Source organism: Nelumbo nucifera, chromosome 7 (assembly GCF_055504915.1).
Source record: "Nelumbo nucifera cultivar China Antique chromosome 7, China Antique-T2T, whole genome shotgun sequence".
Lineage (NCBI taxonomy): Eukaryota > Viridiplantae > Streptophyta > Magnoliopsida > Proteales > Nelumbonaceae > Nelumbo > Nelumbo nucifera.
This window is the reverse complement of record NC_142655.1, coordinates 30,201,323-30,227,669: the sequence shown is the minus strand read 5'-3', so window position 1 is coordinate 30,227,669 and position 26,347 is coordinate 30,201,323. Positions and strand designations below refer to the sequence as shown.

General features: G+C 38.8%; 1 protein-coding gene across 1 annotated transcript; it reads left to right on the top strand.

The window, feature by feature from the left end:
* The first annotated feature begins 1,673 nt into the window (after window positions 1–1,673).
* LOC104598216 (cytochrome c1-2, heme protein, mitochondrial-like) lies at window positions 1,674–24,859 on the top strand. The gene is made up of 9 exons (XM_010260139.3): window positions 1,674–1,821; window positions 1,938–1,967; window positions 2,067–2,167; window positions 12,803–13,023; window positions 13,284–13,563; window positions 13,648–13,719; window positions 24,064–24,180; window positions 24,305–24,370; window positions 24,449–24,859. Exons 1-9 carry the CDS (start codon window positions 1,818–1,820, stop codon window positions 24,563–24,565), a joined length of 1,008 nt encoding a protein of 335 aa, XP_010258441.1. The 5' UTR covers window positions 1,674–1,817; the 3' UTR covers window positions 24,566–24,859.
* Window positions 24,860–26,347: the final 1,488 nt, after the last annotated feature.

Sequence of the window (26,347 nt, the reverse complement as noted above, 5' to 3'; positions counted from 1 at the left end):
TTTGTTTAAAATGCTGAAATAATATTACTCTTGATCCATGGTGTAGATCACCTCATATTGTGTATATGAGATACACAGAATAACCTTGAACCATACCCCACTTTATAGAATGCCTATGTAGGACCATAGAATAGAATAGCTATCCTGCTATTGTGTGGTGCCACAAAACACCCTCAAAATGGTAACGATGGGCAAAGTGCTAGTATTTAAAAGTTTAGGGTGATTTTTGTTACAAATGAAAGTTTCGGAAACTACCCCAAAGTACAGGGAGCAATTTGTAATTTATCCTAGTTTATTTTGTTGTAACGTGAGGAACAACAAATTCGATATGACACACGTGGACACTAGGAAGTAGGGGTGGCCACAAGCCGAGCTTTTTACGAGCTATTTGAGCTCAGCTTGTGAAAAGCTCAGCTCGACTCAGTTTAAACTGAGCTCAAGCTTGATATATAGTCTCGTTTGCTAATCGAGCCAAGTTCGAGCCCAATGAAGCTTGGCTCATGAGGCTCGCAAGCCTAGTATAATGCGTGATCTGGCAGCTCCCCTATTGGCTGATGATTTTGAAGCAGATTTGGATGGTTCCCTTGTCTAGGTCGAGCTGGAGATGTCCAAGCTATATAATAGAGAACTGTGTAATATTCTAAGAGACTTGCAGGGAAATAATATTAGCCGAGCTGTGTTGGATCGAGTTGGAGATGGCCGAGCTGTTTTGTTCTGCAAGAGAGACAATGTTAGAGTGTCCGGGTGTCTTTACCTGGGGAGGGCACTCTGATGCTTAAGCCAAATAGTGTTTTGAAAGTATTTTAGAAAGTGAGAGAGCTTGAGAACTTGTAATCGCACATACATTCTCTCAGGAAATAAGTGCCTTTTATAGGCCCCAATGCTCAGGGTCTCATTGGGAATAGGCCTGAGCTCTTTGAGGAGCTGTTTCTTTCTTTTCTAGTGCGTTAATTTGTCAGTTGAGAGATCCTCGTGGGGGTTATGATTGGTCTAAGTAAAGTCGAGGCGCACAACATGGTGAGCCATTCTAATGGTCGCGCTATCGACGCCTTCGGTATCAAACTGCTGGGGACGGTTAGCGAGCTCTTCCTCACAGGTCACCTTAGGTCCTCTCAGCTTGGCTAGCTCCTAGAACAGGTCATCGTACTCTTACGGGGTCTACTAGCACGGCCTTGCCGAGGTGGAGGTCGGCCTGAGCGAGGTGCTCCAAGATAACTTACCAAGTTGGTACGTTGATTCAACACCGCGGTGTCATCTAGAAGTCATGTGTGGCTGTACAATTGGGAGGACCAAGTTACCCCTCATCACATACATACATACATAAATACATATATAATTAATTTTTATATATAATAATATTTTATTTAACATTTTTATTTTCTATGTATAATAGTAAATACTTTTTATAATTCTTATTTTTTTGTGTAAAATAAAAAAATTATATATATATATATAATAAATAACTTTTATAATGCTTAATTTTAATTTTTTGTATATAAAATAAAAAGTATTTTTATATGTACAATTTTTATTTAAAAAAAAAAAACTTGACTTACGGTCGAGCCAAACTCAAACTTACGAACTTTGAACCCAGCCGAGCTCGATGGAGCCTAACACAATTTCAGCGAGCCGAGCTCGAATAGCCAAGTATTCGACTCGGCTCGGCTCGAATCCACCCTTCCGTAGTATCTCCAGTCAACACCCTGGTTTCGCTCAAACCCTAACTGTTCTCTCTTTTCACCGTATTTCCTCTGCAACTCCATCTCCATCCGTTTCCCCTTGTATCTCCAGTCCCTCTTTCCTTCTTTTCAGCAGTCATGGGTAAAGTTTTATTCTGCTTTTCTGCCACAATTCTTCATCATTTACTCAATTCGCAGCCTTTTTCCAGCTTCGACCCGCATTTTCAACTCCAATTTTCATTTGATTTCATCTTGCAGGTTCCGGAAAGATTAAGGTTGGAATCAATGGTAATTGACGACGCTTTCCTTCATTCCCTCTCTCTCTCTCTGTCTGAATTACTGGGAGTTTATTCGTTTGAACTAAAATAAGATGGAAGAGAATTGCAGGCTTTGGACAGTTTTCGCGATTGCTTGCGAGGGCCGCACCTCATAGGAACAATGCTGAACTTGTCGCTACTAATGAGTCCGTCGTTGCTACTGATTACGTGGTAACCCCCTCCATCCATATCATTCCGGTCTATGTACTATCTATGGATCCTCTTGCTTATATTCTATGAATGAGTTTTTATTTTATTTTACTTTGCGTTCTTAAATCACTTGGATGAGTACAAATTGGGTTAAAAGATTTACAGGGAATTTCTACATGGGTTCAATGAAGCTTTTGATTGATTAACAAATATGCATTACCATAAAGAAGAAACCAATCTTTGTAGCCAAATATAGAATCCAATATTAAATGAATAGAAAATGAACATATATTTTGACCACCATATGTTTCAAATACGTTATACTATTCACTACAGTAGATGAGCTGCACAAAGCTGACATGTGAAGGATCATGTCTTTCTTTTCCCTTTCAAGCAACCTTGTACTCAAGCTTGGCCTTAGGGTGTCTATCTTGAGCATCTCAGTCACTGTATTGTTGATACTGTCAGTCCTCACCATCCAATGATCAAATATTACTTATTGTAACTAAAATTCCATGGCAAAATGGTTTAGTTGCTAAGAACACTAATCTCAAAACCCTACCTTATATAGTAAAACCGTAGTACCTGTCACCTGGCATATGAAAAGAAATAGTTTGTGGTGGTTGTCCATATACTGCTTTATGGGGTAGTGGATGTAAAGAATTGTACCATACCATAATTCAATCTGAGGTGACCAATGCAACCATCCTTTTGTTTTTCTTTTTGATAATTAAAATAACTTATATATTATAAGAAACTATTTAGTACATCAGACTGTTCCAAAAAAACAGGAGGACAACCCTCCCAAAAGAATTCATCATCCACATATTTCGCCTCCCTAACGGCCTAACCAACACATGGGCAGGCATAACCGCTGCTCTATTTCCATAATTAACAGAAGAAAATTTAAAAGATCTGAGTAACAAAAGGATTCTGTCCACCAAATATAAACAACCACAAGGAAGATTTAAAGGCCCAACATTCAACGTTTCCACTGAAACCAGACTATCTGATAAAATAACTACCGAAGTAATTTGATGATTCCTTGCAAACAACAATGCCCTCCAGACTGCCACCAACTCCAACTCCACAGGACCCTCTTGTACCAAACATTACCCAGCTGAACAAGCATAAAATTTACCATAGAATCATAACAAACAAAGCCATAGACCCATTTAAACTGATCCAAAATCCCCCCATCACAGATAATAACAAACGAAGGATGCTTAAGATATTTGATAGAACTGTAGTAATTCTGAAATGTAAGCATCGCTTCTGAACCTGCAGCAGAAGACAACTGAAAATCCAAAAACACAAACTTAATAATAGCAATTAGCTGATCCAAACAAAATTGATAGTCTTGAAAGATTACATGATTTCTGTCCATCCATATATAATAAAAAACAATAGTTATCCAAGCCAAACAATTCATTTTAACATCCAAAGAGTCAAAACAATTAAGTATTTCCAAATTACAGTAAAAGGCTCCTCCCCAGAAATAACCTCTGTCCTAATACCCCAAGGAGAGGAAAACCAAACAGCTCTAGCAATTGAACACTTGAAAAAAAGATGAAGCAAAGACTCTGTATCACTACCACAAAGGCCACACAAGGAGGAAACAATAAAAGCTCTAGATGATAAAAGAGAGGCTACTGGAACAAAATTCCTCTCCAACCTCCAGAGAAACAACTTAAACCTAGGAATCACCTTTAACCTCTAAACTTTCTTAATTAAACGCTCCATCAAAATATTCACCCTATAAGCACGATTCCTCCAAATAGATAAATAGGCAGTTTTAACAGTAAGGTTCCCATTCTTGGATTCAGTCCAAATGAAATGATTATCCTGCATGGATCTAAAAATATGAGTCTCATTAACAAGAGGAACGCAAGTATCACAAAAAATTTGAGAAATCTTCTCAACATTCCAACTTCCAGATTGATCAAAGAAATCATTAAAACAACAACATTTGTATCTCCGATTCACAGGTCCCATAGGAGCCATGTATTTAATACCAACTCTAATCCATGGAACATTCCACACATTAACCTAATCATTCACACAAACTTTACAAATCACTTGATCTTTCAAGGAAGAAAGACACTTAAACAAAGAAATCCAAACTTTAGAACTACTTGCTTTCTATCTATTAGGAAACAAACAATGTGAATTTAAATATTTACTCCTCAGCACTTTAATCCATAACCGATCATCCCGATTTAGGAAAACCCAAGCCAATTTAAGCTGAAAAGCCCTATTCACCTCAGATGCTTTCCTAATATCGAAACCTCCATAAGTCAGAGGAGAGCAAAGTATATCCCAATTTTCCCAAGCAAAACCTTTATTTGGTTTCCCAAAATTCCACCAGAATTTTCTTTGAATTTTGTCAATCTTCTCATTAACAGAATTAGGAAGTTGAACCATAGACATAACATGATTAGGAATTGACTGCAAGCTAGACTTTAATAAGACTAATTTACCCACCTGAGACAAATTGACAGCTTTCCAACCATTCAGTTTAGCTTGAAATTTATCTAAAATAAAATAGAAAGAATCCCTTGTACTTCTTTTCCAAACTAAAGGAACACCCAGATATTTAGACTGGTAATCCAAATTTTCCATCCTTAACTGCCTATAGATCATCTTCCTACATTGATGATGCACATTCTTACCAAAATAAACCCCAGACTTTTGATAATTAATAGTTTGTCCAGACATCTCCTGAAATCGGTCAATCACCTCCAGAAGATTAACTACTTCCCTAGAAGCCCTAATAAAGAGAAAAACATCATCATCAAACAACAAATGTAAATAGAAGGAGCATTACGAGCAACCTTAATACCATGAATTCTTCCAGACTCCTTACCTTTACACAATAGCCTAGACAAAACTTCCATACCTAAAATGAACAAATAGGGACACAGAGGATCACCCTGTCTCAACCCTTTGCTAGGATAGATATAACCCTCAGGAGAACCATTAATCAAAACAGAATAAGAAACAGTAGAAATATTAAAATAAGTCATTCGAGAAAAAATCTCAAATAATTCTCATTAAACCTGGGAACTTCCCTTATACCTGATTGTTGTTTTAAGGTGTTATGATGCTAATATTTAACTGTTTACCTTGAAAATAGATGAATCCCCTTACCCACTCAAATGATTGGATTATCAAAGTGGCAACTTAGTCATTGTTTTGGAATGCAATAGAGCTTTCATAGGTGTTCTACCAAAAAACAGGCTACAATTGTATCTGCATATGGATGATTCATTGCTATTAAATGAGTTCTTGAAGAGGTAGTCAACTACAATTAACATATGTTTTTCTTATTATATACTAGATTGTTAGAGGACTTTCCTTGAAGTCTAGATATCTTCTTGTTACTAAATAAACAAGTAAACTGAAAGAGAAAAAAGAGAATATACAAGGAAATAGTGTTTGAGAGAACAACTTGTAGAGAACACTGATGTAGGCCCCACAGCTATGGTCCCACTGTGTTCGTAGGGTAGAATGTGTTCTAGTCATCCTAGGGTTAGCTAGTGGTCAATCTGTTATTTCAGTTTTATTGTGTTCTATTTGTTATGTAAATACTAAGGGCAGATCTTACTGAGCAGTTCATATGTTTGGTAATACTACTGATATTGTGCATACTGATGTTTGGGGGCCATATCACATCCCTTCTATGGGTGGGTACAGATATATTTTGTTATTTGTTGATGACCATACCCGGTTTTCTTGGGTTTATCTTATGCGTTCACGAGATGAGGTTCCCGCCCTAACCAAAAACTTTCACCAAATGGTCCTATCCCAGCTTGATGCCAAGATCAAAGTTCTTAGATCTGATAATGCAAAGGAATACTTTGCTAAGCCATTGGCATCTTACCTTCTTAATCATGGGATTATCCACCAGAGCACTTGCCCTTATACACCTCAGCAGAATGGAGTTGCAGAAAGGAAGAATAGGCACATCTTGGAGGTGGCTAGAAGTATTATGTTTACCTCCAATGTCCCTATTCACTTCTGGGGTGATGCTATCCTCACGGCGGTATATCTTATTAATCGGGTTCATTCCCGGGTTCTTGATATGAAATCTCCTTTTTCCCTTCTATACCCAAATGAGGAGTTGTTTACTGTTCCCCTTAAAACATTTGGTTGTACCTGTTTTGTTCAGCTTCTCGGACCCCATCACTCCAAGTTCGAACCAAAGGCCTCCAAATGCATTTTTCTTGGTTATGCACAAACTCAAAAGGGTTATTGCTGCTATGATCCTGTCTCTATGGATGTCACTTTCTTTGAGGAGACACCCTATTATTCTCGGGTTTCTCCTTAGGGGGAGAGCAGTGCGAGTGGGGATTTGGGTCATTTTCTTCAAGGGGAGCGCAGTGAGGGTAGGGGTAATACTTTTGGGGCTGTTCCCTTACCTATTCCATTGGGTGATGAGGGCTACAATAGTGAGGGTGGTTAGAGGGATCAGGAGTTGAGGGTCTATCACAGGTGATGCAGGTAGGTTGATCCCGGTCATCAGCAGTCTAGGCCAGCTCCAATCTCTTCTGCGGCTCCAAGTCCAGGTATTACAGTCCCAGGGCCCACAGAGACTTCTTCCACTATTGCACTTCACCTCCTGTAGATGACCTTGACCTTCCCATTGCCGTCCGTAAGGAAAAACGGCATTGTACCACATCTACAACCCACTGTATTTCCCAGTTTTTATCCTATGATCGCCTATCTCCCACCTACAAGTCCTATCTTATTTCCGTTGCCAATGTCCCTATTCCAAGAACAGTGCAAGAAGCCCTATCCGTCCCGGAGTGGAAAGATGCAATGCAAGTTGAAATGGATGCCCTGTTGAAAAATAACACCTGGGAGTTGGTTGATCTGCCCAAAGGAAAGAAACCAGTTGGATGTAGATGGGTATTTACTGTGAAGCACAATGCAGGTGGCTTCATTGAGAGGTATAAAGCTCGGCTAGTTGCAAAAGGGTTCACCCAGACTTATGGTATAGATTACTTGGAGACCTTTGCCCCGGTAGCCAAGATGATCACCATTCGAATTCTATTATCTCTTGCAGCAAGCCACACTTGGCCTTTGTTCCAAATGGACGTTAAAAATGCTTTTCTGAATGGAGACCTGTAGGAAGAGGTTTACATGTGGTTGCCTCATGGATTCTATGATACAGAGACAGGTAAGAAGGTCTGCCGGCTCAATAAGGCATTGTATGGTTTGAAGCAGTCACCTAGAGCTTAGTTCGATAGATTCAGACTAGCCTTTGGGAAGTTCGGTTATGTACAGGCCCAGTCAGATCATACCCTATTCATCAAGAGGGTGGAGTCCTCTCTGACACTACTTGTAGTATATGTTGATGATATTGTGGTGACAGGAAATGATAGCCATGAAATTGAGTCCCTCAAACAGCTCCATCAAGAGTTTGAGGTGAAAGATCTTGGTGCACTTCGGTATTTTTTGGGTATTGAGGTTGCTAGATCTAAACAGGGGATCTTTGTCTCTCAGAGGAAATATGTTCTAGATCTGTTGGCGGAAACTAGAAAGTTAGGTGTCAAACCTGTGGATACACCCATTGAACAGAGCCACAGGATTAGTGCAGAGAGTGGGGAGCCTCTTGAAGACAAGGTTATGTTCCAGCGATTAGTGGGAAAGCTCCTATATCTCTGCCTCACTCGGCTAGATATCAGTTATGCAGTAAGTGTTGTTAGCCAGTACATGCATTCTCCTAGAACCACACATCTTGCAGCAGAAAGAATATTAGCATACTTGAAGAGATGCCCGGGTAGAGGTATACTGTTCAAGAACAATAACCACATGAAGGTGGAGGTCTATACGGATGCCGATTGGGCTGGGAGTGTTGATGACAGAAGGTCTATTTCTGGATATTGTGCCCTTGTGGGAGGTAACCTTGTCTCTTGGAGGAGTAAAAAACAGAGTGTTGTCTCCCGATCTAGTGCTGAAGCTGAATATAGGTCAATGGCTAACGGAGTGGCTGAAATTCTATGGCTGAGATCAGTACTTGAGGAGTTGGGTATTGAGTATGAGAAGCCCCTGATGCTATATTGTGATAATCAAGCGGCTATTAATATAGCACACAATCCGGTGCAGCATGACATAACTAAACATATTGAAGTTGATCGACATTTTGTACGAGAGAGGGTCTCATCACAAGAAGTGTGTCTCCCGTACATCACATCCAACATGCAGCTAGCAGATATCCTCACCAAAGCCGTACCAAGGAAGAAGCTAGAGGCGGATCTATCCAAGTTGGGAATGATAAACATTTATTCCCAACTTGAGGGGGAGTGTAGAGAACACTGATGTGGGCCCCACAGCTATGGTCCCACTGTGTTCGTAGGGTAGAATGTGTTCTAGTCATCCTAGGGTTAGCTGGTGGTCAATCTGTTATTTCAGTTTTATTGTGTTCTATTTGTTATGTAAATACTAAGGGCAGATCTGTCCTTTCCATGTAATTAGCATAACCTATAAATGCTAAATAGAAGTGGCGGCGGCAGAACATTAAGATTCTGTCCCTCCTTTCAACCCTTGTGTTCTACTGCTCTCTCTTTTCTTTCTCCTCTCTTCTCTATACTTTTTCTTCTATTTTCGAACCTGAAATCTATTAGGGTTCAAGGCTGATAGCAGTCTTGAACGTCTACTCAACTTAATCCAGATACAAAGGGCTTCTAATAGAAACAATAGAAAATAACAAAAAACAAGCCTGTCCATCTACAACTAAATTCAATGCTTACAAAAACGACTGTCAAAACTCTAAAGATCTGTCAAGATCATTATAGTGTTTCAGAAGTGCAAGGACCATTTTGTGCCTGAGGCCCGAGGTGCAAGGTGAGGCATGCATTTTTTTGAAGCAAGGTGCAAAAGTGCAAAAAAAAAAAAGATAAAAATATTCAAAAAAAGCCAAAAAATTCAATGCAACATAATATTAAACAGAATATTAATAATAAAATATAAACTTAAATTTTAGAAGAAGTGCTTTAAAAAAACCTATTATCTCAAATTAAAATACATAATCATAACATGTAAAACATATTTAAAATGAAAATTTAAAAAGAAAATCAAGCATAACATATAAAACATATTTAAGCATGTAAACTCTTAATCTCTTTATTTTTTTTTTCCTAATTGCATTAGTTCAAATAGCCAATGTGATGTTAAACATTATGCATTCTTGATTCTACAAGCACCTTTGTACCAAGCCCTTGAAGCAAGCCCAAACAAGTCCATATCAGGGTCTTAAATTCTTAATCCCTATACACAGAAAAAGGTTTTATAACAAGTGTCTTTTAAAAATATATTTCGAAAACCCTATTTGCTAATGTTGTTCATTCATTCATCCTAATAAAAGATATTTTTAAAATACACACAAAGTTATATAACTTTTTTTTATAGAGATTAAGAATTTAGGGCCCTAATATGGACTTGTTTGGGCTTGCCTCGAAGGGCTTGGTCGGCCCAGCTGCTAAGCATAAAAAAACTGATAAAATGCATGGATTTTCAAAAGGCACACGCCTGGGCTGAAGCTCAAGACACACCAAGCACTTGCCTTTTGAAAGTTCTGCGCTTGGGACCTAGGATATGCACCTAGTCGTGCCTGAGGCATACCATCTGATTTACAAAAAGTGCACCTGTTTGGGAAAATACACAAAAAGGTCTATTATTTTGCAAGTGGTCCAGAGTGTTCACTTTCCCATAGAACATTTCCCAACACAGGGCACTAAATTTAGGGAGAATAGGTCGACACCAAACTTCATTTGAAGGGGAAGATTAGGGGTTAGAGGACTGACAAAGGGCATTAAAAAGGTGACACAAGAAAAATGACCTTTAGAATTGGAAACCGAACTCTTCTATCTGGTTTAGAAGGCTCCAAACAAACTCTATCAAGAAGATGCAAAAGCATTGTTACAGAGGTGAATTTCTCATCCCTCAATGCCCTATGAAACCTAAAATCCCAGTTATGGCCTAGAGGCAATAAAGGGGGGACTAGAAATTTTGAGATCACCTCTTTTTTGTACAAGGAAATGGAATACAAGGAAGGAAACAAATCCTTTAGAGGCAGATCACCAATCCAAACATCTTCCCAAAACTGAGTTAAATTCCCTGAACATACATCATACCTGATATACCTGAGAAAAAGAGGAAGGATACCATGAATTGCTTTCCAAGGTGCTGCCATAGTAGCCCAATGTGATACACCTTCATAAGCCACTCTCCAACCTTCCATGGATACTATCTACCACCTCATGCCATAACTTTTCTCTTTCTAATGGCCATCTCCACAATATTTCCCTGGTGAACTCCACTCTATGGCATTGGTTGTCAGCTATCCACCAATACCATAGAATGGGGTTATCCATCACCTCATGCCATATTTCTAAACTCACCATTTAGAATTACAACTTTTTGGCTGGCCATGGTGAACCCATTCTATGTGATCCCTTACAGCACCTGTCTGTGCCCATGCATCAGCCACCACATTTGCACTTTTAGATGTTGATCATGCTTGCTCAAACTATCAACTAGCTTAGACTTGACAACGCCTTTCATTAACTAATTGATTCTCAGACTCAACAAAGAATAAGACATCTTCTCCAGCTGCAACCTTCTTTTCATTGAAATGCTGATCCACTTTAATGTGTTTAGTTCCATCATTTGCATAGGATTAGGAGATGATTACAATAAAGCTTCTTAGGGCTATCAATAGGACTGTTCAATTCTTTGAAGAGAGATTTTAGCCATGGTAGCTTAAAAGAACCATGCACCATGTCTTTGCTATGAAACTAAATTACCATTAAGAAACATGCAATAACCATAAGTAGATTGTCAGTTATGAATACAACCAGCCCAGTATGCTTCAATAGCTATCATCAATGGGAAATTCATATTTGAAGCATATTGACCGTGAACAATTCTAGCGTAGGAAGGATGTCATCCAATCAGTCATGGTTGCAGAAGTCTTTCAGGTAATATTTGAAAATTCTTTATTTGTAAGAGCCCCTTGATCATTCTAGAATTTATGATCAATGTTTTAAAAGGTGTGGAGGTCTACACATGGAAGTGTGCCTCCAGGAAAAGTGCCCTCAAAATGCCCGAAGGCACATGCTGAGGTTTATGCCTCGTATGCCTTTTGCATGTGGCGTGCCAAAGCTGTATGCTTCAGCCCTCATGTGCCTCATGCATGCCTCATATAGAAAGAAAGAACAGAAAGAAAAGGAAAGAAAAGGTGTGGGAAGTGTATGCTTGGAGGTGCACCTCCAGGTGAGCACACTCAAAATGCCCCGAGGCACACGAGGAAGGGTTTATGTTTTTGAGACGTAAACCTCAGATGCCTTTTGCATGAAGTGTACCAAAGGCGTATGCCTTGTGTGCTTCATGCACACCTCATACAAAAAGAAAGAAAGAAAGAAAAAGGAAAACATGTACATCTTTTGCTACTTCCTCCTTCCCCTTCTCTTGAGAAGGATTACGTATCTTGCATTCTAAACTACATTCACACCTCTAGGTGGTAGAACACCTCATGTCATGCCTCCACATTTTAAAACATTGCTTATGATTGGTCTCTATAGGAATCTTAGTAGGCTTTACTTTTAATTTTCCAGTATATTTTATCAAATCTATGATGTATTTACTCGAAGAAATGAAAATACCCTTCTTGGAATGAGCAACCTCGGTTCCTAGGAAATACCTAAAAGTTCCTAGATCTTTGTTTACAAACTTTGTGGTAAGGAACTTCTTCAACTTAGCAATTTTAGAGGGATTGTTACCTATTACCACTATGTCATAAACATATACAGTCAACACCGTTAAGCTACTATCATCCATTATGAATAATATAATGTGTGGTTTGCCTTTGATTGTGGGGAATCTAAATTTCTAAACAAAACTCCTAAATCTGTAAAACCAAGCTCTAGGAGATTGTTTCACATAAAGGTGTAAATTGGATACCTGGTTTGAAGAACTTCTGTTGCAGTGGGCACAACCCCCTTCAAAGTTTAACAAATGCTGGCCCTGTGCCCTTGAAGTTTTTGACAAACACTCAACTCATGCACACCCAAGTTGCTGCTTATAAGAAAAAAACAGAGTTCTACCTCCCTATCCTGTATTTCTTTAGTTGTTAGAGAAACATGTAATTCTTGGCAATGTGTGTTTGCATGAAATTGATTAGCCACAGCTACACTATTAAATTCTTAACTTCTTATTTAGCAAACAAGTCCTCCAATTTAAGTTGTTTCTCATTTCTAATGAGATAATTCAGTTTCCTCTGTCATCCATGTATATATCTGGCAGATTGAGACTATTCCAAGTAACTATTTCCATCAAGCTTGATAAAGTGATTTGGATATTTGGGCTATCATTGTAGCCCATTTAAACAGTAACATATTTTTCTCTTTGTTATTTTCTTGATTTGTCAACATGGTTTACCTCTTGTTAAGTTTCAACCTTTGTTACCTCAATATGGAAAGGACATGGTATCAGATGCCAAATTTACACTAAAAATTGAAGTGTTGTACACTAGGTAACATAGGTTTCAACTAGATTATGTGATTCTATCATACAAAATCCATCAGACCTTATTGTTTTGGTTCTAAATGTTTCATCACAATTTGCTAATAGATTTGGCCTTGTATCTTGCAGGCTTCTCCAGTTTTGTCTTCCCTTGTTCAGAAGAGGGGTCAAGATGGAGCTGGATCTGCTGGTGTCAAGTCCCTAAGAGCTATTGCACTCCTTGGAGCTGGAGTTTCTGGGCTTTTGAGTTTTGCAACAGTAGCATCTGCTGATGAGGCTGAGCATGGCTTAGACTGTCCAAGTTACCCTTGGCCTCACAAAGGCATTCTCAGTTCATATGATCATGCATCGTGGGTGGATGGTTATTTTTCTGAATTTGTTAAGTTTTTTTGATGAATATTCTGAATTTGTTAAGTTATTTATAAAAGAAAGCAGTAGTTCCTAAAATAAAACCTATTTTGTAGTGTCATTGCCTGGTTGTATTTCTAGATTAGATCTTTTAGCATGATCCTCCAGGTAGGGGATCATGATTCATGATATTATCTTAGCGTATGTTTCCATGGTCTTGCTAATATCTTATTGGTTCTGCATTCAAACCATATCTGGGCAGGATTCGCCGTGGCCACCAGGTTTACCAACAAGTTTGTGCATCTTGCCATTCAATGTCTCTAATTTCTTATCGTGATCTTGTTGGAGTGGCATATACTGAAGAGGAGACAAAGGCTATGGCTGCAGAAATTGAGGTAGTTGATGGGCCTAATGATGAGGGTGAAATGTTCACTCGCCCTGGTAAACTAAGTGATCGCTTTCCTCAGCCATATGCAAATGAACAAGCTGCAAGGTTTGCAAATGGAGGGGCATATCCTCCAGATCTGAGCCTCATAACCAAGGTACTGAAGTCTTCTTAATTTTTAATTCTTCAGATTAATTTCTTTCCTGGTTTCTTGCCAACATCCAACTCTTTGTCCTTTCAGGCTCGCCACAATGGTCAGAACTATGTTTTTGCTCTTCTAACTGGTTATCGTGATCCTCCTGCTGGTGTTTCGGTAATCCACTATTCACCTAATCCCTTATCTAGATTACTCAGATACCTATCTACTTGAATTGACATCTAGAGTTAAGAAAATAGAATTTTCAAACTTCCTTGCTTCTGCAAAATACAGATTTCTTAGTCTATAATGTTAGTTATGTACTATTACCCTCACAAATGTTGTTTTTCACCATTTATTAAAAAAAACAGAAAAAGAAAAAGAAAAAGGGAGAATTGGGATAAATAAGATTGTTTAGATAATGCAAAACATATTTCTGCCTTTTGTTGCTGGAAAATATTCTTTGCATATATCAAAGGACATTTGCAGGAGAAAATGATAAAATAATCATATTGAGGTACTATGGTATATTTTATTATTGATGGCGTAGTATTAATTGATGAAACTAGAGAAAGATTATATTCAAAATTAGATTTATGGAGAAATGTCTTAGAAACAAATTATTTTAAAACAGTTTCATAATTCGATTTACTTGTCAAACAAGAGGTTTTACAAATTACAATAGGTAGGATTACAACAAAATATATGCAATGTAGTTTTAATAATAATAAGAGGTAAAAGTAGGATACATCTAGGATTGGAGACCAAGAGATATCTCGATGCGACATCTATCTTTGACTCGATTCAATAATTCATAACAAGTGAGAGATGGAGAATGATGTCTCCCATAGAATCAGAGTAGGATGGATAAAATTGAGGGGTGCATCTGGAGTCCCATGTGTTAGGAGAATACTGCTTAGGCTGAAAAAATTTTATAAATCAGTTATAAGGTGATTGTTGAAATAATTTATTTTAATTTGTTAGGGTCTGTTTGGTTGGTTAAAGCGTTTTATTTTTTCTGTTATTGTACTTTACTTGCAGCAGGGGCACAAAGGTCTTTTCCCTTCTTATTTTTTGTCGCCCTATATATTATAACAGAAGCTGGCGCCGCCAGCACCTGTTCCCTCTAATCCTTCTTCCTTTCTTCTTCTCTTCTCTTTTCTTCTCTTCTTCTTTATTTTTCAATCGGATTTATTGTCAAGATGGTATTAGAGCAAGGCCATTGAATCTGGGCAATCAAGTTTCTTCTCCAAGTTGCTGAATCTGGGTGGAACAGAGGATTAAATTTGGGTTGATCGAATCAGATCTGCAACTAGTACAGCCCTATTTTTTTCTTTTTTTCTTTTTCTTTCCTTGGTCGTGTACCAAGAGTAAAACGAATGAATCTGAACCACTGAATGTCAGCAGACCCTTGTGAGGTTTATACCTCTTTTTGTTTTGGATTGTGTGATTCTATACCTGTGAAAAGGTGGCTGTAGGTCACGGATGACCTTTTTTCTCTGCTTATTGGCTTGATTTCATGTGTGTAAGGATCTCTCTTAGTGATTAATGCTTGTAAACCTTCTGGAAAACTAGTAGGCTGAGACTGTTATTCCGTACAGGTCTGAAAATCAGTTTTTGTCATATTGTTTTTTTTTTTTTTTTTTTTTTTCTGGAAATTGGTGCTGTTCTTGTGCTCAGATAAGTCCAAAACTGAAGTGTGTGGACTGGTCACTTGTTGTGTGTGGAGTTTTCTATTCTGATAAAAGGAGGGATCCTAAGTTGAGAGTTTAGATAAAAAATTCTGTGTTGACCATGTTGTCTGAGAATTCTGCTACTTCAGGGGTTTTAGGAAGTCAAAATGGAGTGAATGGGGGAATGTATATGAGTTTCCCCATGGCTGTTATTCCCTTTGACGGTTTGAATTACCTTGAATGGTCTAGGGGAATAAAACTCTACATCACTGCTAGGGGGAAAATACGATACATCAATGGGAAAGTGAAGGAACCAAAGTGCTGAATATGATAGGTGGAACCAAGAAAATAGTATGGTGATGTCATGGCTCTTGGTTTCCATGCTGCCATAGGTAAGAAAGACATTTATGTGGGATGAAACTGCTTGTGAAATATGGGAACAAGCAAAGTCCGCCTATTCAGAGCAAAGACACTATGCCAAGATATACCAACTGCAAGATAAATCCTCTACTTGCAAGCAGGGGGAGAGGAGTCTCTCGGTGTACTATTCAGATCTGGCATCGATATGGAAAGAACTTGATCACTATCAGAATGTAAATTGGAAATGTAATGAAGATGCAAAGTCATACTAGTCACTTGTATCTCAGCAATGGGTATTTGCCTTTCTCTTGGGGCTGAATCCTTCATATGAGTCTATTAGGGTGCAGATCTTGGGAAGTAAAGACTTGTCATTAGTTCAGGAGGTTTATGCCTTAGTTCAGTCAGAAGAGAGTAGAAGAAGTGTGATGAATTGTACAGAGGGGGAGCTAGTTGCCCTAGTTGTCCGGGGAAGTTTAGATATTAATGTCGGAGGTGGTTTTAAGAAGGGTGACTCTCAGAAAAGAACAGATGATAAGAGTAAACTTTGGTGCACTCACTGCCAGAAGGCAAGACACACTAGAGATACATGTTGGGATCTCCATGGAAAACCTAAATGGGCACAGGATTTGGGTAAGAAGTCAACAACTGATTAGGGCAAGAAACCAAGTTAGCAGAATTAGAAAAAGTATAAATCAACTAATATGGCATCTCAAGAGACTAGTCCCATGGTAACTCAGGAAAGGAGTCCCAGTTCCGACCCTAAGGAAGAGATCAACTCCTTTTGTGACCATTTGGAGCTATATGGTAGGACTCTTTGCTAGATGGATTCTGGTCCTACTCCTTCCTCTTTCGCGTCTACATCAAGTAACACTGCCACTGCCTTCCATGTGTCATATCATACATCTGATTCTCCTTGGGTAAGACTCCAAAGCCTCAAACCACATGATCGGTAAGTCAAAATTATTTCAGACATACAACCTTCTCTCTGGGAGAGATAAGGTGAGACTAGCTGATGGTTCTTTCTCCACCATAGCCGGCCAAGGAACCATTATCTCTCCCACTCGGCCTTACCCTTTCTAATGTACTGCATGTGCCTATAAATTTGCTTTCTATTAGTAGTGTTACTCACTCCTTGAACTGTTCAATTACTTTCTTTCCGTCTTCATGTGTGTTTCAGGATTTGGCCTCGAGGAAGACGATTGGTAGAGGAAGCATAGTGGATGCTCTCTACGTGTTGGAGAATAAAGCTGGTCTTGTGGTTATAGAGTCCTTGAGTTCGTCTAGTGAGAGTCAAGCCTATTTATGGCACAGTTGTCTTGGTCATCTTTCTTTTGAGTTATTAAAAGTTATGTTTCCAAAGTTGTTTGAGTCTTTGTTAGTGAGTCAGTTGTAGTGTCAGACATGTCAATTGAGTAAACATTGTAAAAGCTCATTTCCTTTGAGAAATAAAAGATTTGAATTTCCGTTTCATATTGTTTATTCTGATGTTTGGGGCCCTGTTACTCTACCTACTGAGGCTGGATATAAGTACTTCATTACCTTAATCGATGATTACTCTAGATACACCTGGGTAAACCCTATGCAATCTAGAGATGAAGTGCCTAAAATTGTGAAAGACTTTCAACGCATGGTGTTCACTCAGTTCCAAACTGAAATTCTTATTTTCCAGTCGGACAATGCAAAGGAATACTTCCATGGTGATCTCACAGAATACTTTGCTTCGAGTGGATCGCTCCAACAAAGCTCTTGTGCTAGGACACTCCAACAAAACGGTGTTGCTGAAAGAAAAAACCGTCATCTTCTAGAAGTAGCTCGTGGCTTGTTAATCCATATTAATGTTCCGAAATGTTTTTGGATGGATGTTGTTCTGTGTGCTACGTACATCATCAACCGTATGCCATATCGGTTACTAGAGTATAAGGCCCCACATCAGCTTTTGTTTTCTACAGTTCCGTTGTCCCCCATTCCAATGCGTGTTTTTGGGTGTTGTTTCTTGTTTCTTTGTCCATAACTTGTCCCCTACTCGGGGTAAATTTGATCCTCGTGCTATTCCTTGTGTTTTCCTTGGTTACCCTTTATCTCAAAAGGGGTATCGTTGCTAAGATCCCACATCTCGCAAGTACTATGTCTCCATTGACGTATCCTTCTATGAGAATCAACCTCTCTTCTTGATTTCTCCTCAGGGGGAGAGTAGGGTTGAGGAGAAACAAGCTCAGACTCAACTACCTCCTCTACCTAATCCTCCTCCATTCCGTTTCTTTCTTCGCCGCCACAAAAGCCAGTAGAGTTCAAGAGCCGTGGAACCTGACACTATGCAACTAACATCATCGGCTTCATCAAAGGTTGATCCTTCTCATCAGCCAGGTACACTTGCTCCTATTGATATGCCTGTTCCTCTCAATGTTGATTTCCCTATCATTAATGATCTTGATGTTCCTATTGCTAAGAGAAAGGGTGTTAGATCTTGTACCACTAATCATCCTATCTCTCACTTTGTGTCCTATGACCATATTTCACCTTCATATCGTGCATTCCTCTCTAATGTTGACAGTATCCCTGTTCCTAAGAATGCGACAGAAGTCTTATCCAAACCTGAATGGGTAGATGCAATGAAGGAAGAAATTGATGCATTACACAAAAATGGCACTTGGGAGTTGGTGGATCTTCCTGAAGGGAAGGAACCAATGGGTTGCAAGTGGGTGTTCATAGTGAAACACAAGGCTGATGAAACTATAGAAAGGTACAAGGCCAGACTGGTGGCAAAATGTTTTACACAGGTATATGGAGTGGACTATGCAGAGACTTTTGCTTAAGTAGCCAAGATGAAATCTATTAGGATTCTCCTTTCATTAGCAACAAATCTTGATTGGGAACTTCACCAGTTGGACATAAAAAATACTTTCTTGAATGGTGACTTAAAAGAGGAAGTATACTTGACCCAATCTCCAGGTTTTTGTGCCAAAGGCAGTGAATAAAAAATGTGCAGGTTAAAAAAATCCTTATATGGGCTGAAACAATCACCTCGGGCCTAGTTTAGTAAGTTCCACTTAGCGGTTCAACAAATAGGGTTCAAACAATGCCAGCCAGACCACACCCTATTTGTGAAGAAAGTTGAAGGGAAAATTGCAGCTCTAATTGTGTATGTGGATGACATAGTGATCACAGGAGATTGAGAGGCTGAAATACAGAGACAAAAAAAATTCTTAGCCACTCAATTTGAGGTGAAAGATCTAGGCCCATTACGTTCCTTGGAATTGAAGTTGCCCGCTCTCACAAGGGCATCTTTATTTCCCAACGAAAATATGTACTAGATCTACTAGAAGATATAGGCAAATTAGGGGTGAGACCAATTGACTCACCAATTGAACATAACCATCAACTAGGAGACAGTCAGGGAGAGTTCTTGAAAGATGTGAAGAAGTTTCAGAGACTTGTAGGGAGACTCTTGTATTTGTCTATGACCAGGCCTGATATTGCTTATGCAATGGGTGTCCTTAGTCAGTTCATGCACAATCCTAGAACTACTCACCTTGAAGCTGCAGAGAGGATCTTATATACCTCAAAAAGTTTCCCGGAGCTGGTTTGCTGTTCCAAAAACATGGACATTTAAAGGTGGAAGTATATATTGATGCTGATTGGGCAAGGGCAGTTGATGACCGAAAGTCTACCAGTGGGTATTGTGCCTTTGTAGGAGGAAACCTAGTCACATGGAGAAGTAAGAAGCAAAGTATGGTGGCTAGATCTAGTGCTGAAGCAGAATACAGAGCTATGTCTCATGGGGTTGTTGAAATCATGTGGATAAGAAATTTGTTAGGTGAATTGGGTTTTGCAGTTAGCAACCCTATGTTACTCTATTGCAACAATAAGGCTGCTATCAACATTGCAACTAATCCAGTCCTCCATGATAGGACGAAACACATTGAAGTGGACAAGTATTTTATTAGAGAAAAACTTGTGAATGGAGAAGTGTGCACCTCTTATGTCAGCTCAGAAGAACAACGTGCAGACATCTTCACGAAAGGTCTTCATCATGTGCGGCATAATGATTTGTGTGACAAGTTGGGCATGATTGACATCTATGCTCCAACTTGAGGGGGAGTGTTGAAATAATTTATTTTAATTTGTTAGGGTCTGTTTGGTTAGTTAAAGCGTTTTATTTTTTTGTTATTGTACTTTACTTACAACAAGGGCACAAAGGTCTTTTCCCTTCTTATTTTGTCGCCCTATATAATATAATAGAAGCTGGCGCCGCCATCACTGTTCCATTGCCTCTAATCCTCTTCTCTTCTCTTTTCTTCTCTTTTCTTCTATTCTTCTTTATTGTTCAATTGGATTTATTGTCAAGTGTGATCAATGTTTTATTGAGTAGAGTATCAAGCAGTCAAAAAAAATAAAAAACATGTCCAAAAAATGAGTGTGTCAAGTGGCATTTGCCTTTTGGGCAAAGCATAGTTGTTAAGGCGTTTAGGCAATTCTAGGCGACATTACGGTGCCTAGGAAACACTTAGGTTATAAGAATATTAAAACATGGCACAATCTTCTCACCGCAAGAGGAAGCTCCTTAACCTCTATTGAATATGTAGAAGGTTCATTAATCCTCTCTAACTCTAAAACCATGTTCTTCCTGAAAGTCTTAACAACATTTGAAACTTACCCTCTTCATCGACAACCCCTACAGAAACAACAAACCTCATTCTATCAAGAGCATCTTCAACCCTTAAGTTAAAACCATGCTCACCTGAGTCCAACTTTTCACTCTCCTGACCCTTTTCCTCCAATTCTTTGAACACCTTTCTAGCAAACTCTTCCCCCCTGAGGAAGAAAAAGACCCAATGTTTTACTAACCTTCACTTCTGTATTCACCACCTCTTAAATGTTTAGCTTACTTTCTATTGTGTTAGTCTCATCTAAAGTCACATTATCTAGCTGTTCATCCCCATCCTTATCCCCATCATCTAAAATCCTGTAACTTTTCTTTCTTTCTAAAACTTTAACCACCCCAACATCAGCAGTACCATCCACAACTCCTCTCTCTCTCTCTCTCTCTCTCTCTCTCGCACATCCATTTTAAAAACACCACCCTCATCCCCATCCTTTTGCCTACGATCACCATCTGAACAATTAACCCTATTAGAGTCAAGCTTACCTAATTCAAACAACAGTCAAACCATTCAAACCGTCACCCAGCCATGATTCTGGGTCCAATTTAGCTAAAACCCAAGATTTGGTCATAACTCATTGACTTAGTAAAAATCCGTCCAACATGAGTGGTTGAACTGTTGACCTGGTCTACCCGGTCACTAGGTCATGGGTTGGACACTCGATGTATACGCAAACTTCCAGAGGCCATAACTTTACAATCAATGTATGTGCAAGCCATAGGCGCCTTGTCTAGCTATTTTTGCCAAAAAAACCTTTTTTGGCCTCAAGTTGCAATTTTTAGCATTTTTTGCAAATAAAAAAAATTAAAAACAGAATTAAAAAATATAAATTAAATATAAAATGAGGCATTATTTATTAAAAAATGTGGCACAGTCTGACCCGTTCGACCCAGACGGTCAAACCAATGACCTGCAACCCAGAGGCAAAAATGGTTTGGCCTCCCGTTCGTTTTTTAAAACATTGATTTGGACCAAGAAGGGCTTCAAATCCCAAGCAAATGCTGCATGCAAAAAAACTGTACAGGAGTCACTATGCAATGTGTTTCTTTGTCCCATTACCTCTCCATTTGGGGGTTATTTTGTTATTTTTTTTCAATTTGACTGTTTCTCCCTCAATTACTCGAGTCATTGTTTTGTGTCCTATTATGATGGGATTCTGGGGGTGTGGAGCATTTAGAAGGAAATGGACTATGGAATTTTTGGATGTAAGAGATCTCCTATTTCATCTTTGTAGGGCTGCCAGTAGCCTTTTCATGGTTGGTGTTTAGCCCTTGAAGAATTTGGCAGGAGCAATTTTATATGTATTGAGTTTAGAGGGTGGTGCATTTTGAAGAAGCTCTTTGCTTTTGCCTTTTATCTACACCCTTGAATGTGTAATTGATGGTGTAGAAACAATTTGTAGCTCACCAGGGGAGGAAAAGAAAGACCACCTAATTAACTGGGAAATAGTTTGTAGGAGTAAAGAGGAAGGTGGCTTGGGACTAGGAAGGTTAACTCTCAAGAATAAAGCTCTCTTAGGAAAGTGGTTGTGGAGATGGCCTAGAGAAAGGGAGAGGTTGTGGCATGAAGTGATAGCTAGTATACATGGTAGATTGGAAAATGGTTGGGATGCGGGTGTATCACGTCAAGCTACGTTGGCTTCCCCATGGAAAGCAATCCAGAGTATCCTCCTTCAGTTTCTCAACTTTGTCAGATATGATGTGAATTCTGGTACATCTGTGTTATTTTGGGAAGACATTTGGGTGGGTAATGTTGCCTTAAAGGACCAATTTCCGTCTCTTTATTCCATTTTCCTTTACAAGGAAAAGGTTATCTCTCTTTTTCTCCCATCTCCTTTTTCACCCCCCTCCTTAAGTTGGGACTTTGGCTTTCGGAGAGGCTTGAGGGATGATGAACTTAACATTGTTTCAGATCTGTTGTCCCTTCTTGGACCCCCGTAGTTTTGATGTGAGGTTATGGTTCCCTCACCCAAAAGGTTACTTTACCTGTGCTTCTTTTTTCAAATCCCTTTCTTCCCAGGGACAGTGGGGTTTTCCAACCAAGGAGATTTGGTCTAGACTGGTTCCACCTAAAGTTATTATTTCTGTTGGGAGGTGTTTTATAGAAAGATTAATACCCTGGACTGTTTGCAGAGGAAAAGGCCTTCTTTGTGTTTGTCCCTTAACTGGTGTTTACTTTGCAGGGCTAGTGGTGAGGACTGCTCTCACTTACTTGTATCTTGTTCCTTTTCTAGTGCTATTTGGAGTTGGATTTTCTCTTTGTTTGGGTGCAGGTGGAATCTGTCCAGATTTAAGTCAGCTATTCGATCCTTCATTTTTTGTGTGGCCTACAAAAAAAGGAAAAATAATGTGGAGATGTATTAGAGCAGCTGCCTTGTGGACAATATGGGAAGAAAAGAATGCAAGGGTTTTAAGGAGGAGGAAAGAAGCACTCAAGCTGTTGAGGACTGTATATTAACTAGGGCCATTCATTGGTTGAGAACTATGGACCTATTTTATACATTCTCCTTTTGATGATTTTTGGAGAATTCTGTTGTGTGGATGCCTCCACCTGAAGGATGGGTAAAGCTGAATTTTGATGGAAGCAGCCAAGGAAACCAAGGCCCTTCCGGGATAGGAGGCATGCTGAGAGATAATGAAAGCAAAATATTAGCATTGTTTTCAGGCCCTGTGGGAATAGGAGATTCCAATAGAGCTAAGTTATTAGCGGCAGTACCAGGTATTCAGATTGCAGAACAGTTAGGAGTCCAGCACTTGGTAGTTGAAGGGGACTCTGAGATTGTTGTGGAATGGCTGACAGAACCAGCTTCAGCTATGTGGTGACATAGAGATATGCTAAGGAAAGTCAACTGGATCACAAAAGACATGGCTGCTACCTTTCATTGGGTGGGAAGATCAGCAAATGCCTTAGCGGATGGGTTAGCTAAGCAAGGGGCCTCAAGGGAACATTTATTTTGGACTGCTTTGTAATTTTAGTTCTGGTTAATTCCGGTCAATTCTGCTCTAGTTTGATGTAATATTTGTTAGAAGAGGTAACAACTCGTGCCTCCTCTTGGGTCTACTGTATTGCCTCATATTTCTGTTTTAATAAATTATATTCATTCATAAAAAAAAAATCAATTTGTAGCTTGCTTTGGCAACATCTGATAAATTTGGAATTTGGAAAAATAAATTAAAATGTGGATGAGGTTCTTTTGACTTCAATTACAAGCCAATTCTAGGCCCTTAATGGCCTGTTGTTTTGCAACGGACCAACACCATAAGAATGACTATTCTTTAATGTAAAATTCTTTAATCTCAAATTAATGCACTGGGTCTTTTGGCTTTATTGATCGGATGATTGCAAAAAGGATTTATTTAGCAACTAGGAAATAATTGTTTGTTTAGGTCTACCTGAATTTGGTTGCTGAAGTTAATCTTTCTTCTGGCAGTATATGTATGATTAAAGTACTGAGGCCAACTACCTCAAAGGGATGTAAGATTGCTCTCTGTGTTTCCTTTTATTTAGCAGCATCAATAAAATTGACAGTTGCTCCTAAAAAAGGCTAAACGACTGAGCAAAACTTGGGCTTGACTCAGGGTTTCTCGGGCTTCAGCTGTTTGATAAGCCACCTGGATAACGTCTGGTGCTTACTGAACCAGTCCCCTCTGGCTTAACCTCGCTTATTATGGGGTTTATTTGTATTATCCTCAAAAAATATGCACCGTTTTCATGCTACAAGTGCATGTCACATTTGCTAAAGATATAAATTTGTTTCCCATGCAACGAGGGTATTACCCTGGTTTGTATTTTTAAGCAGTTAAAGCTGACTTCTGATTGTATTTTAGATCCGAGAAGGGCTTCACTACAACCCTTATTTTCCTGGTGGAGCAATAGCTATGCCTAAAATGCTCATTGATGGTGCTGTTGAGTATGAAGATGGTACCCCTGCAACAGAATCTCAGGTAAATTTTCATAATTTAGTGAACAATATTTTTGGAGTAGCAAGAGCTTCTTGTCAACTACAGAATTGGTTTCCCATTCAAAGTTTGGAGGATCAGATTCTTTTGTTCACAAACTTCTATGCAGATGGGAAAAGACGTAGTAACATTTCTGTCATGGGCAGCAGAACCAGAAATGGAAGAGAGGAAACTGGTAAATGGACGTCTAACCTTTCCAAACGTTGTCATCTTAAATATAAATGCCTTCTCATTTTAGTGCTTCCAAACGCAGATGGGATTCAAATGGATATTCGTTCTGTCACTTGCACTTCTTCAAGCTGCTTATTACCGGCGCTTGAGGTGGTCTGTCTTGAAGTCCCGGAAGTTGGTCCTTGACGTTGTTAATTAATCTGTCTTCTTTCTCATATTTGTCTGGAGCATTTCAACTGTAAATGATGGATGACCATAATCAGGTTTTTCTGTATCCATCTGGCACATACACCAAGGTGTAAATAATGAGTCCTCCATTTCAACTTTTATTTTTTGCTATGATATGCAATTTCAACTATTTATGTAGGGAGAGGAGGTTTACTTGTATACGTGGTACGTACACCATTTTTTGGTTGAATTGTTGGAATAAATTCAGATTAATGTTTACGTAGGGTGGATGCCCGGCTCCATCTACCTTGTGCAGTTGAGAGAATTGATAAGCAAAACAAATTTTGGTGATGTTTTTCTTATATGTAGTTAGATCAGACATGTACAAGTTGATATTGGACAACAGCTGAAGTGGCTGAACCGAATTGTATGACTTATTGTTTAGTTTGTTAGTGTTTATTTATTTTGCTACGAGTCTTAGATAAGTGCTTATCCTGATAAGCGCTCATGGTCATGGCCTCGTGGGTTTTATTAGTGAAAAAGTCACTGTTTAGTTCAAATAGGGATAGTATAGGCATTTTCAAAATGATGTGGCCAAGATGGGCCAGAAAGGAATAAGTGATTAAAAATAAGCTCAAAAATTGGGCTTCTTGATTAAGTGCTTATTTTCGGGAATAAATATTTATTTCGGCTTATTTTCCAAATGCAAAGAAGTGCTGATTGGAGTGGTCTCAATCCAAAATAAGTGCTTATATGAATAAGCACTTCTAAAACATGGGCTTAGTGTATTTCATCATTTACTAAAGCAGCCCTATAGTTTTATGGATTTATAAAAACCTATATAGTTTTTATTTTACTAAAACATTCCTTATACTTTACAATGGATTTATGTCCAACAATTTTGATCCTAATGTTTATTTGAATAAATTTAATTAAAAAAATTAAAATTAAAATATCATTTTTGCCCTTGGTAGGACATGAGCAACTACTACTTTTGAACGGCAATGAATGCATGGTAGTCGCATTTGGAAACATGAAAGGGCCTCTACCCAACAAAACCATGGCAAAATGGAACCTGGTCTTTTTCAGTAAGGTCGTTAGAAAGTTGAAATTGTCATTCTTTGTTGAGGCTGACGGATTGGATTGAATCTAATCTGCCAGATTTATGTCAGATTTGAATTGAACTTGGATAGTATTAATAAATTAAATAATTTGAATTGAACTTGTACCTCACAGGGGTTTAAAGAGTGGTTGGAGACATGAATTGACTGCTATGTGGTTTATATGGAAGCATCGCAACAAGGTGGTCTTTAACAATGCTCATATTTCTATACCCTCTGTAATCTCATCAGTTCAAGCCCATTGTTTAGAAGTGCTAATTCATCTAGGCAGACAAAATTCTTAGAAACAAAATCAGGTTCAGCCTACATCAGTCTTTCACTACAATGGGATAAACCTCCTGTTGGATTTGTTAAGATTAATACAGATGGTGCTTGGCATCATTCTTCAGCAGCCATCGGTGTTGCTATCCGTGATTCAACTGGCCACTTCCTATTTGGTCGGGCTCATCCAGTCCAATCCGCTTCTACGGAAGAAACGGAAGCTCTTGCCATTATGGAAGGTTTATTGATGGCTCGAAGTTTGTGTTTACAAGCTTTTCATATTGAGAGTGATGCCAAGACTATTGTGGATCTGCTCAGTTCCCATATAAACCCTCCCTGGAGATTATACCATATAATTATGGAGTGCAGATCTTTGTTGTCTTGTTTTTCTCAAGCTTTAGTGCTCTTTGCATCTCGAAGTTGTAATCTAT

Coding starts and splice junctions, on each gene's coding strand:
- LOC104598216 (XM_010260139.3), top strand. Junction 2,168..12,802: donor TCGTTGCTACTGATTACGTG/GTAACCCCCTCC, acceptor TGTATCTTGCAG/GCTTCTCCAGTTTTGTCTTC. Junction 13,024..13,283: donor AGTTCATATGATCATGCATC/GTGGGTGGATGG, acceptor ATATCTGGGCAG/GATTCGCCGTGGCCACCAGG.